Below are 12,380 nucleotides of genomic sequence, written 5' to 3'. Positions count from 1 at the left end.
GCATTGTTAAAACAAGTGCGTTATTGACGCAATCGGCTTTTGTTTATATTCTATTGATTATTGAAAACTTAGGTAAATCGAATTCATAATGCCATTTCATGGTATCATCAGACAACTGGTTTCAAAATCAAATCAAAAATTGTCAGGTTTCGGGATCATATTCGATTCCATATTCGGGATCGTGTGATTCAAAACATAGGAACTCCAGATTTCTTATCAGGGAGCCTTCTAGCGTTTTACAGTAATTATATTTTGGCTCTGGAAGAGCGGCGACGCTTTACGATGTCTATTGTACCGTCCCACTTCTCAGTTTTACTTTAAGAGATGATAGGCACCCTGTAGTTAATTTGTGAGATTGATACTCGATAATGCATGTGATTTAATATTGGTATTAGGAAAACGGGTGTAATCAAAGTTTTAAACATTCAAATATGCCTGCAGTCTAAAACAAAAAAGTAAACCGTATCATTAGGCTAAGAGTTCGCAAGGTCATTAGAACGATTTTACCCAATTCTCTGATCAAGCAATACTCTCTATTGTTTCTTTCTATCGGTTGGACAAATGGACAATAAGTACGGATGACGCGCCCATCATCGTTATAAATGAGACCGTCGTGATGTCATTTGGGAACAGAGAGGCCGCACTTTAACATCTCTGTCATGATTATTTTTAGTAATGCACCTGCATAATCGAGCTATTCTGGACTAAAAAGTCGATCATGGCGACCTAAATAGCCGCTATGTTCTGCAAACCGATTTTTTTATGATCTTCACTAAAACAATTTATACTAGAGTTCTTTTTTCATGATTGACAATTTATTTATGGTTGAGGGTTAAACGATCTGTCGATGTAAAAAATACAAATTTGGTAATGCGTCCTACCAGTTGTATGATTATGAGCCTTAATTATTTCCCCTTACCACCTTCAGTGCCACCGGGCACAAAATTTTTGAAAGCAAGTATTCAATTGTATATTTTGTTTTGTTCCAGACAGGCCATAAAGCCCTTGTCGGGGTCAGCGCCGTCGGTGCGGGCAGCTGGGGCCGGCAAGACCGGTACTGGCGACACCACCGATGGCAAACAACCGAGCAAGTCGCGCCAGAAGAAGTTCCAGAGGCACTTCCCGCAAGTGGGACCTGAGGAGAAGGTGCTCAATTGTAAGGATCAGTTTAATTTAGCCATCTATGGCTTATGCCTTATTCAGTCTAAAGTATTGCGGACGAGGTCATACAGGTGGACGTGGTGGCGAATAGTCGTGGCAATCAATTAGTTCACTTAGAAAGGGCAAGGAAGCTTGCTGTGATTATTCAAAAAGGTTATCATAATCGCATTTTAGAAACCCACAATGCCCATCCTCAAATAGAATGTACGTATACAATAATAAAATCGACTCAAAAAAATTGGTGAATGGCTGGGTTAAAGTCACTTATGTCAAGTTATATCCCAACCCAAGAATTTTAGGAAGTATTTTAATTTGCCAAAATTTTGAATGAGACACAACCCGAACCATTCCATGATTGATCATTTTGGGTCAAACAAACTGTCACATGTAAATAGCTACTCCATATGTCTTCTCCTTTTTAGTCTTGTCTGCTTGTGATGACTAAACATTCGCATATCAACAGCGAACAATGAAGACCCAAACACATTTGAAGACAAGACAATAATAAATTATCATACATTAATAAAGATTTATTAAATTGCCTGGTCAGCCGACATTATTCATTACGACAGACCATTCGTATGCTTTAAAATCAGTTCTTAAACAGACAATAATGACTGAATATAACGTGTTTAATGGAACCTTACGACACATTGGGAATGAAAATCTAATGAGCATATGAATAAAACCTATTTTTAAATAGCGAAAGAAGGATGTGGTAGACATTCTTTTGCTGTCACGAAAATATGCCAGGATCGACAAAGGTTTCAAATAACTTCGAAGTAGCCTTTTTGAGCCTACGTTATTCAAGTTCAGTGAGTTTTCTCGAATGATATTGAGAGCTCAGGACCTTAGATCTGCGTTTTAGTGTTTGTAGGGTTAGTGGCACGTTACAAGTAATTTCGTACTCTGTGGAAAACCTAAATGCATGTGCTTTCGGTCTCGGCCAGTCATAAAGGGGCAGAATAATCCATTGGTTGCAGTACTCCTTATTTTTAGAATTGCTTCGGGGTAGTGTTTCTGCAGGTATTTTTACCGCCAGAATAAGTATCATAGTCAAAATACTCTTGCATCCTACCATGTAGTTCTTACGATAAATGTCGTGATTTTTGATAGCAGTTTGACTACAAAATAAGAATCTTCCTTATTTATCAAACCGTGAAACCTTTTAGATTCATAATTGTGGAGTAGGCATAGTTAATTCTTGGAAGTCAGAAGCCGTTACAGATAAGTAAGAACAATTCGTTTATTAGACCCATAACGTTATCTTTAGTACTATGGAAGAGATAAATGAACTCGTTGTGACTCACGAATTTCATTAAAATTGTTGAAACAGACTAACGTATCTACCAGACGTGTCCACAGATATTTATAACGTACGGTTGACACACATCTTTAACATTTGACTAGTCAACTTGAGTATGTTTTTAATTAATATTTTTATCATCGTTTGCAATATTATTGCTCCTTTTTCCGTATGGAGCTAGATTGTTGGTTCTCTTAGGTATAAAGATGTTTTTGTTTGCGGGCATTGATATTTTCATTGTTTTATTACTTTCAGTTTTTTGATAGCGTTTGTGGTGCAAGTTATCGAAAGAGTTCTAAATGATAACTTCTTTTACGCATTACGACTTATATCGTATGACAGCGCAGGTCTTGTCAGTTTGAAAGGATTAAATCCTACTTGGGCTACTACTGTATTCTGTTTTTGAGGTCAAAAGAGTTCCTATGCCTAGAAGGATGTTATATATTGACTGTCAATCCTTTATGTACGCCAATATTCTTTCTTTTCATTACTTTTGGCTTGGACTAGGTCTTTAGCATTTGTTGGTTGGTCAATACTTTTCCTTTATTTTTCTAGTAGTTCTAAAGGGAAATGCTAAATGACAGGAAATGGAAATGACAAATAATTTAAAATACCAAGAAAATAACAGGATATACGTTTTCCAGTTTTCCTCTTAGCCTCAATACGTATAGATTAAGTAAAGCGGGACCTTTTTACATAATCGCAAAGTCAATGCCTTGTCCCAAATTTACGAAATATAAGATTCCGAGTACAGTTTCGTCATAGTTTGAAATGTTTGAATAATTCCCTAAAAATAACGAGTCAGTGACCCTGGCCACACTTAGCGTCCCCGTTTCACAATCAGTTAACGGGTTGACCTGATTCTATCGATACATGTAAACTCAACTATTTAACATACGAACATTCTAGAATACGAAATGAGATAAACAATTTTATATCGATATTCCGTTCTATTGCAATGAGCTTACTAAGATACTTGACTAGTATTTTCTAAGAATTGTTTTCAACGTAACTTCTGAGTATCTGCTACATTTAGTTTTTTACTTGGTACTAGATTCCGCAAAAAACAGAGTCGTTTAATATTATTATGTTTTGTAAAAAATCTGAGTAAAATATTAAAAAAATACTCAACCAGAAACGAGAAACTCCTGTTTTTTAAAATAAAACATATCTTACCAATGCATTTAAAACACGGTTTAATACTCCAAACCACTGCAACGTTTATAACTATTTAATGAATGTAATTATACGTATCCTATACAGCTAGATCAGCAATCAAATCTAGGTAAATGCCGCAAATACTCGGGTTCACGTTATCTCTATCGTAATGTTCGTAATGTTCTAGATTGTGATTATTACTTATGTAAGATCAATCTTTATTGGCCGAGGTCATTCAACGTAGAACTCAAAATCGTCGTATCAATTATACACACGTCTTAAAGCGGTCTACCTACTTGTAGTTTGTGATGTGTGAGACTTGAGAATAAGAAAAACGTGGGTACTTAGGGAAATATTGTGCTAAATATGAAAGGAAGACATTCATTGGGTGGTTTATTTAAAAACAATAAAAGGGTAGTGGTAATTGAAGCTATTTTAGCTATTTGGCTATCAGGATATCAGGCTGTATTGGATCCAATTTTAGGCAAAGTTCTATTCACATAGGGGCTAACACGACTAACTTTCGGAATAAGTTAAGGAGATTCTGGAATCGCCAAGCCACAAAAGTCAACGATCTAACTAACTAACTACGCACAAGAGTCATAAAAGTTGTCTACTTATACCAAAGAGGTAATTCAATGTAGGTCTGATGTATGTGGGTAGCCAAAGAGCAAGATCCAATGTGTGGAAAACTCAATACAAATGTCAAAATGACACAATATTATTTTATTTGACTTGTCACGTACTGTGCGGGTATCAGAAAATAAACAAATATTATCGGAACATTAACAGGACTTCATTTACATTGTAACTTGCCACCTAACGTGAACACTAAATAAGGTCGCGATACAATATTTTGATAAATTCTGTACCTATGTGTCAACTAAATAAAATTTTAGTTCGTTGTAAGTCTACGGGGGGCCCCAAAGGAGTTCAAAGGATGTGGGTCGTTAATATTTTACGTGAAGTGATTATGAGTCATTCGTACAACGGACTTTTTGAAGATCATTAAAATCTACTTACGGCAATTTTATAATACCAGTTTCCGAAGAATTTAAAGAAATTCTCCTCATAACTAATTGCATTGCATATGCCTGGAGACGTGTCATTTTGTTATTTATTTTATATTTATTTTTTGGCTTATTACAGATTACTCGTGTGCTCTGGTTGGTGATCTACTCCTCCAAGGTCACCTGTACATCACGAAGAACTACTTCGCTTTCTATTCGAACGTGTTCGGCTATGTGACCAAGGTGAGCAGGTTTTTTTATGCCATTTTGGATCTAGTGTCTTGTGCGAGAAGAATGTTATTAGCGTAACTAAAATGGGTGGGACGTTTTAATTGTGTTGTCTAGTTTAAATAATGTTCTTGTTTGAATATTGTGCAACAGTGCTGGTCGTCCCATATTTTTATGTAAAGGAATTTATTCTTTTTGCAAGTTTGTGATTTAATGATGTGTCAATTTATTTTTCTTTTTTAATTGCTTCTTAGTGTTCTGAGCGACGATTAATAGAAGATTTCGGTATTTTTTTGTCGCGTCCGAAATAGTTTGCTATTTCACTAGTTTTTTGGACTTGCCTCATTACGACCAGTTTCGTTTGTTGTTGTTTAAAGTAAATCACAATTTACTCGATTTACCAGTAAACACAGTCAAGATCAAATTAGATTAGATTAGATTAGATTAGAATATTCTTTATTGTACACCATGGAATTACAGCAGTGATTCTTAATACATACAATGTTAGGGTACAAATTACTGTTTACCGAAATCTTCATTGTTCATCTCATACAATATAGCCAAAAATTACACATCAGCTACATGTACCATTCCTGTTTCTCACCCCAGCTTCTAATCCCAACAACATCGGTCCTCCGCATCACGAAGGAGAAGGTGGCTCGTATCATCCCCAACGCGGTGGGGGTGTGCACCCGCGATGAGCGGCACGTTTTCGGGTCGCTGCTGTCTCGGGACTCCACGTACAAGCTGATGATGCACGTGTGGAAGGCGGCGAGAGCACCTGAAGTTGCTGTTCCTAAACCCCAGGTAAATTTGATGAACTAGGACTGTTCTACTATTTATAAAGAAAAAGCGACGCCTAATTCTGGGTGGTCTGATTATTTCTTGAAATGCAGTTGTCTTTTTTTTGTAAGTTTTTTTCGATACACTATTAAGCTATCCAATTTTGGATTGATGGAATGTATCCATGAAATGTATGATTAAGAATGTCGCTTCCCAAATGATTAAACATCCATTTTATTTGTCACCCAGGACCGAGCATCCGAGGTGGAGCTGGAAGTGTCGGAATACTCTCCCGAAGATGACAGCAGCTCGGCGGGCGGGGACCAAGTGGATGCGCCCTCACCGCCCGTGAGACGAGAGTCAGATGCCATTATAGCTGCAGGTATGTAGTGGAAGGAGGCTGAAGTCTTTGGACTTTGGACTAATTTGAAGTGATTTTTTAACCTCAACACCACGTTGCGTACCACCCCTTTTAATACATGACATAAGGATGAAAAATGAGGAAAATTTTTCCCCCACTTCCATATTTTATTTCTGAAAATCCCCCTCTTTACTTGCTCTGTGCAAATTGTGCATTTGAAAGTTGTGCTTCACCATTGTGTTTCTGGAAGATTTACACGGAGATTAATGTTGGTTCTAGCGGGTGGTGCGGCCGTCATCCAGCCGGCACTCCTGACAGGCAGCTCGGGCGTGGGGCGGCGCGCGGCGGCGGGCTGGCGGCTCGCGCTGGCCGCGCTGGCCGCGCTGCTGGCGCTGTCCGCGCTGCTGCTCGCCTACCGCCTCTACCGACACACCTACCACGCTCAGGTACCTACCACCATATGTAACTGACTGCTGACGTCACTCGGGGCTGGCGGCTCGCGCTGGCCGCGCTGGCCGCGCTGCTGGCGCTGTCCGCGCTGCTGCTCGCCTACCGCCTCTACCGACACACCTACCACGCTCAGGTACCTACCACCATATGTAACTGACTGCTGACGTCACTCGGGGCTGGCGGCTCGCGCTGGCCGCGCTGGCCGCGCTGCTGGCGCTGTCCGCGCTGCTGCTCGCCTACCGCCTCTACCGACACACCTACCACGCTCAGGTACCTACCACCATATGTAACTGACTGCTGACGTCACTCGGGGCTGGCGGCTCGCGCTGGCCGCGCTGGCCGCGCTGCTGGCGCTGTCCGCGCTGCTGCTCGCCTACCGCCTCTACCGACACACCTACCACGCTCAGGTACCTACCACCATATGTAACTGACTGCTGACGTCACTCGGGGCTGGCGGCTCGCGCTGGCCGCGCTGGCCGCGCTGCTGGCGCTGTCCGCGCTGCTGCTCGCCTACCGCCTCTACCGACACACCTACCACGCTCAGGTACCTACCACCATATGTAACTGACTGCTGACGTCACTCGGGGCTGGCGGCTCGCGCTGGCCGCGCTGGCCGCGCTGCTGGCGCTGTCCGCGCTGCTGCTCGCCTACCGCCTCTACCGACACACCTACCACGCTCAGGTACCTACCACCATATGTAACTGACTGCTGACGTCACTCGGGGCTGGCGGCTCGCGCTGGCCGCGCTGGCCGCGCTGCTGGCGCTGTCCGCGCTGCTGCTCGCCTACCGCCTCTACCGACACACCTACCACGCTCAGGTACCTACCACCATATGTAACTGACTGCTGACGTCACTCGGGGCTGGCGGCTCGCGCTGGCCGCATATTTTTTTCCCATGGGGGATTTTCAGAAATCCTCCCTTAGTGTTCCATTGCTTCCCTGGTAGAACCCACACACAAAGTTTTAAGTGAATCTATGAAGAAGAAAAAAGTCAAATTCTGTTTTTCCCCCTTGTAGGGAAATTTCCAGGCCTACAACTCCCAACAAACACGCATGCCAAACTTCAGCTCTCTGCAACCAGAAGTTTCTGTTATGCGTTGTCTGTCTGTCAGCGACTCACGGTTCACGACGAAAACGCATTTGTGCGTCTCATGCCATCTCTTGATAGGATTGCCCTACAATTATAATATTGTATGCTTCTTCATTTTCAGGACGAACTAGTGAAGTTATCAGGCGAGGAGTTATACTCGGAGCTGGTGCGATGGCGCGCGCGACTTCACGGGCGCGCGGCCAGCGAGCTGCACGCGTTCCTCACCACCAACCTGCTACTACTTACTAAGGTAAACACACTACTGGTCCTGCAGACAACATCAAGAATTGATCACAAAAATATATGTGCTATGCGGGGAATGAAATCGCTGTGTGATATTATGTGACGGTGCAATGGTTTCAAAACTCACTTCGTTTTGCGACTTTAATTTCTGACCGTAACTAATTTACTACTTAAAGACCCCTCACATGGTAAATAGCGTTTTTATGCATGGAAATAAATGGCTAAAACAAAATTTCGTTATACTCATTAAAAACTTTTTCCTGTTTATAACACCAAGTCCGTTAAACATATAACACTTGTATTCCTAATTCCAGGTCCGACAATCCCTAGAAGCGTTATCTGGTGTGATACTAACAGACATGGGGCAAGGCGGTACCGGCCACCTCAACGTGGACGTCCCCAACGAGACCGTCTTCAGTTAGCGGGAGACACAACACTAACACGTAACACGTACTCCTCGAAACGCAGCGATAACCTCACAACACACACTTATTGATCAATAATCGATCACGACACGCGATTGCGAGTAATCGTGAAAATCGCGACCAGCAACAAACCGTACAAATTTATTTTACTAATTTGTACCGATTTTGTTGCTTTGAATATGAACCAGTTTTAGTTTTTATGATACAAAAAATAGTGCTACCAGTTTTCCTTGATTCTGTACGCTCGGTATTGCCAATTTAGAAAAGTCAGACGAGTGTTTTGGCTTATTATGTTTCAGTAATAAGTCTTAACTGTTTTTTTTACGGGCGATTTTTAGTTAATTATGTAAATAATTTGACAACTTTGTTTCTTCTTATTAATTTTGCCGCTCAAACTGTTGGTTTATTTTTGTTCGAATTGGCAATACTGGGTGAATAGTAGTTTAATTTAGGGTTGTCGCTTAGTTATCGAGGATTTTTATTGTATTTAGTTCGTCAGCTGAGCTGCATATGTCCGACAAGGCAACGCTTTTCAAAGTGTCAGTGAGACGGAAGTGATACTAGTTACTATTTATTTATATGATTTCAGTTTGTTAACATTGTTTTTAGCAATGGACTCCTTAATGAAACGAAAGCGCGGAACAATTATTTTTCAATTTATTTTTTGCCCAAATCATCGATGAATTGAAGTCGAGAAAATACGATTGATGAGACTCATTGCAAAATAAATAATCACACTTTAACTACAACTTAATGAAATAACCAAATATTTAAGAAGAAACTAGAATTTTATTTCGCTTCAGTAAATGTTACATTATTTAATAATTGTCTCCATTTGTTACCAGTTGTAAGGCTTGTGTCTGTTTCTATTCCAAAAATCATGTTTTCAGTATTAAGAAAAATGAAATATTATTTTACTAAAACATTCCGTTGTTATGGTCATTGCTTTAAATTCATTTATAGTTTGGTTGGCAAAAGCAAACCATTGCATGTGAATAGCTTTTTTATCTGCTTTTACTGAAAATAATAATATAAAAATGTTTATGAAGAAAACGAACACCAAAGCTTAAGGGTAGATGAGCAAGTTATCATTATTTCTTTGTTAACCAATATAAACTTACATTTTATATCACTTTAAATAGAATGAAATTTATTTAAATTATAATGTTATTTATTGAAACAATAAAATCATGATAAATATACCAAATAATCGCATCTTCACAAGTATTAATTTAATTTTTATATAAATTTTATTGAAAATGTTATAACAAGGAATCAAGTTGTAGACACAAGTCACGAATACATTTTATTTAAGACGTCTTTGTTAAAATTTGTTCTTAGTATCATGTACCATTATCACTCTACTTATCATTTAAAAAACGATCTTATTCAGATAACATTAGGATGAAAATTGAGTACAGTGATAATGGTATGGTTTAAGTAAAACATTTGATGAACAGTGGAAGAGCAAAGTAAGCCAGAATGCCTTTAAGGCATCTACGTCATATTAACTTGTGTCAAACACAAACGTTTAGTGTTATATGCGCGTTTGGTCGGGATGAATGGAACTCAAACTTAAGTACATCGGAACGTAGTATATACGTATGCGGTTATAACCAGTGTATTGTGCAATCTAAATTAACTCTTTATTACCTTGCGTTTCACATTCATAGTAATGCTGCACGATTTATAATTATGATGAGGATTTGTGATGTGATGTCCGTCAGGTCGATAAATTAATAATACTGGAAAATATCAGTTTTGTTTTTCCATAATCAAAATTTTGTGATTATATTGTTGCGTTAAAAAAGTTTATATGACGTCACAAATTGATACTTTTTGTACCGGTTTGTGACGTATTTAGCAAGTATATTGTTAAAACCAAAAATACGTGCCTGTTTATTCTTTATCTTTTTTCCTGGTGGACCACATTTTTAATTCCCAGTCAAAATACCTATTTAATGTGAGCACATGTTTTGAACAAAAACGTTCTCTTAAATTGTTGCGTTCGTTTGTCTCGGCTTGTTAGATATTTTCATAATCACAATTCTATAACTTCAGCATCTTTAATATTCGTGTTAATTATAAGCTTAGAGATGGGTAAGCTTAGTAAATGTTGCTGTACATTATAATTGTATTATTACATATTACTGTAAGGTAAGGAGCGATGACGTAGTTTAGCCAGCCGTTATATCATTTGCTCTGGTTTCTATACGTATGTGTTAGTAGCATTGACTATTTGTAACTTAGATTGTAAAGACCGTACTACAGTGGGATGAGTGCTGGATGGATCATGGAGAGTATACAATTGTGAATGTGATAGTGTCAGAAGGCAGGTGCTAGTATTTAGATAATAGTTAATATAAAACCAACATTCCTCGTTCGAGAAAGTGTCCACGGATGGGTCGAGATAGAGCGTGTCGAGTTGGGCTAGTATGGATCGTTTGCCAAATACTTTCGTAATGTTTCTTGCCAATATTCGATAGCATACGTTATTCAGTAGCTTTCAAGATTCAGCCTAATGTTTCTGTATCGATTTTAAATTGAATTGTTGACAAAAAATATCCCTTCACAAGCATTTCCTGTAAACTACTATTTTGACAATAATCTTTAACGAAAATAATGTTTTTAAATAGTGAAATAGTTTTACACATTTCTATCGATGCAGAAAGCATTAGGTATGAACGTACATATAACAATATCCAACGCTTAAGTTTTCAACAAATTAATTCGAAATTCTGAAGTAAGGTGAACGATTTTGGACAGTTTTAAAAATTATGTCGTTTATAGAAATAACTGTGTACTTGTAAAGTTTATGTAATTAATAATTTATTATTCTAGTCTTTGGTAAAGCTCAAGGATTTGTTATTCGGTTCTATTGGGGTTAGTATGTACTTAGGATGATTTTAAACTATTGTAAGTGTGAAATTATGTTATATGGCACTCTGTAAACTTTGTGCAATCAAATTTATGTATAGCATATGTTATATCACATTCTTATTTATTGTAGTACGAATTCATGTTATTTTTTGAAGGCCAAGGTGTTTTGTTAGCAGTTAATAAATAATATTTAGCACATTACACAATATTTAGATGATGCTAGGCAGTTTTACTTTGGAACATTACAATCGATGTACAAAATATGTTCGTTGTATCGCGTAGGTTATTTGGCTGTTGTTAATACTTTATGTAATAAAGGCCTAATGTTGTTCAGCTAGGTTACCATCTGTGCCAAAGTGCTGCATCACTGTTAGTATTCCAAATAACATGTTAGGCCTTTATGTGTATCCTTATAGACTTACCGACTAAGATTTGGGTAACACTGGCACCAGATTAGTGTAATTTAGTGAATGTACTACGGCAGCACGAATATTTAACCACCAAAAGGTAAGAGTTATTTGTGGTGTGTTCTGCAGAAAGCATTATATTACACAAGTCTGGGCACAGCCTTACCGAGCAAACTACCAAATGGCTTGTATGCCAGTCCAGTAACCACTTCAAATAGTCGAAAGATTGTCTATGGTCCGTTCTCTATGCCAGAACAACACTGCTTCATTTTATATTTCTTGTTATTTATGGCTACGCTGTCCTATACGAGTCATTTATCGGAAATAATTAATATTGCCAAAGACAAAAACATTAGATTTTATGAAATATCAAAAGTAGTAATAGTGAGGTTTGTACAATAGTTAGTTTTTTAGGTAGGGTCGTGCTGTTAATTTTGAATTTATTATCAATGTAAATATGATGATTTTACGTAATTTTATTTTATTGATTTATAATTCTGGTGCAATATGGGACAACCGTTGATGACAGCATATGAGTTACTCTTATTTGTTGACGAACAAGCATATTATTTATTTACTTTGTTTCTTGATGTTGTTCCTTTAAACCTCTAGAAGCACATTGACGTATCTTTGCTTGTTAGAGTACCATTTAAATGCGTCATATTTTTGGCTCAGCCATGTCGGTGGACCTCAGCCGATATACAGTTTATGTATCTTTAAGTTAAATAGCGCAATTGTATCAATGGGTGATAGAACTGATTTATGATTATTAGTGATTTTTAAGTTATACCACGTAGGAATTGTTACGGACGTGAGAATTGTATGATTTCAATGTTTGTTTTGTATATTTTTGTTTGGAGTTGTGATTCATTTGTTGA

At 38.3% G+C, this 12,380-nt stretch overlaps 1 protein-coding gene across 1 annotated transcript; it reads left to right on the top strand.

Moving 5' to 3' along the window:
• Positions 1–870: 870 nt before the first annotated feature.
• LOC113503547 lies at positions 871–11,595 on the top strand. The gene is made up of 7 exons (XM_026885575.1): positions 871–1,156; positions 4,775–4,878; positions 5,473–5,670; positions 5,896–6,028; positions 6,287–6,453; positions 7,669–7,797; positions 8,105–11,595. The coding sequence occupies exons 1-7, from the start codon at positions 871–873 to the stop codon at positions 8,210–8,212; spliced, it is 1,125 nt and encodes a 374-aa protein (XP_026741376.1). The 3' UTR covers positions 8,213–11,595.
• Positions 11,596–12,380: the final 785 nt, after the last annotated feature.

This window comes from Trichoplusia ni, chromosome 19 (genome assembly GCF_003590095.1).
Source record: "Trichoplusia ni isolate ovarian cell line Hi5 chromosome 19, tn1, whole genome shotgun sequence".
NCBI classification, from domain to species: Eukaryota; Metazoa; Arthropoda; class Insecta; order Lepidoptera; family Noctuidae; genus Trichoplusia; species Trichoplusia ni.
The sequence above is the reverse complement of the archived record's forward strand: the minus strand, read 5'-3'. Positions and strand labels throughout refer to the sequence as shown.

What these genes read in the sequence shown, in the direction of transcription:
- LOC113503547 (XM_026885575.1), top strand. Translation starts at nt 871, where the DNA reads ATGCGTCCTACCAGTTGTATGATTATGAGCCTTAATTATTTCCCCTTA. An exon ending in TTGCTGTTCCTAAACCCCAG is followed by an intron (nt 5,671 to 5,895) that starts GTAAATTTGATG and finishes TTTGTCACCCAG; the next exon opens with GACCGAGCATCCGAGGTGGA. An exon ending in AGATGCCATTATAGCTGCAG is followed by an intron (nt 6,029 to 6,286) that starts GTATGTAGTGGA and finishes TGTTGGTTCTAG; the next exon opens with CGGGTGGTGCGGCCGTCATC.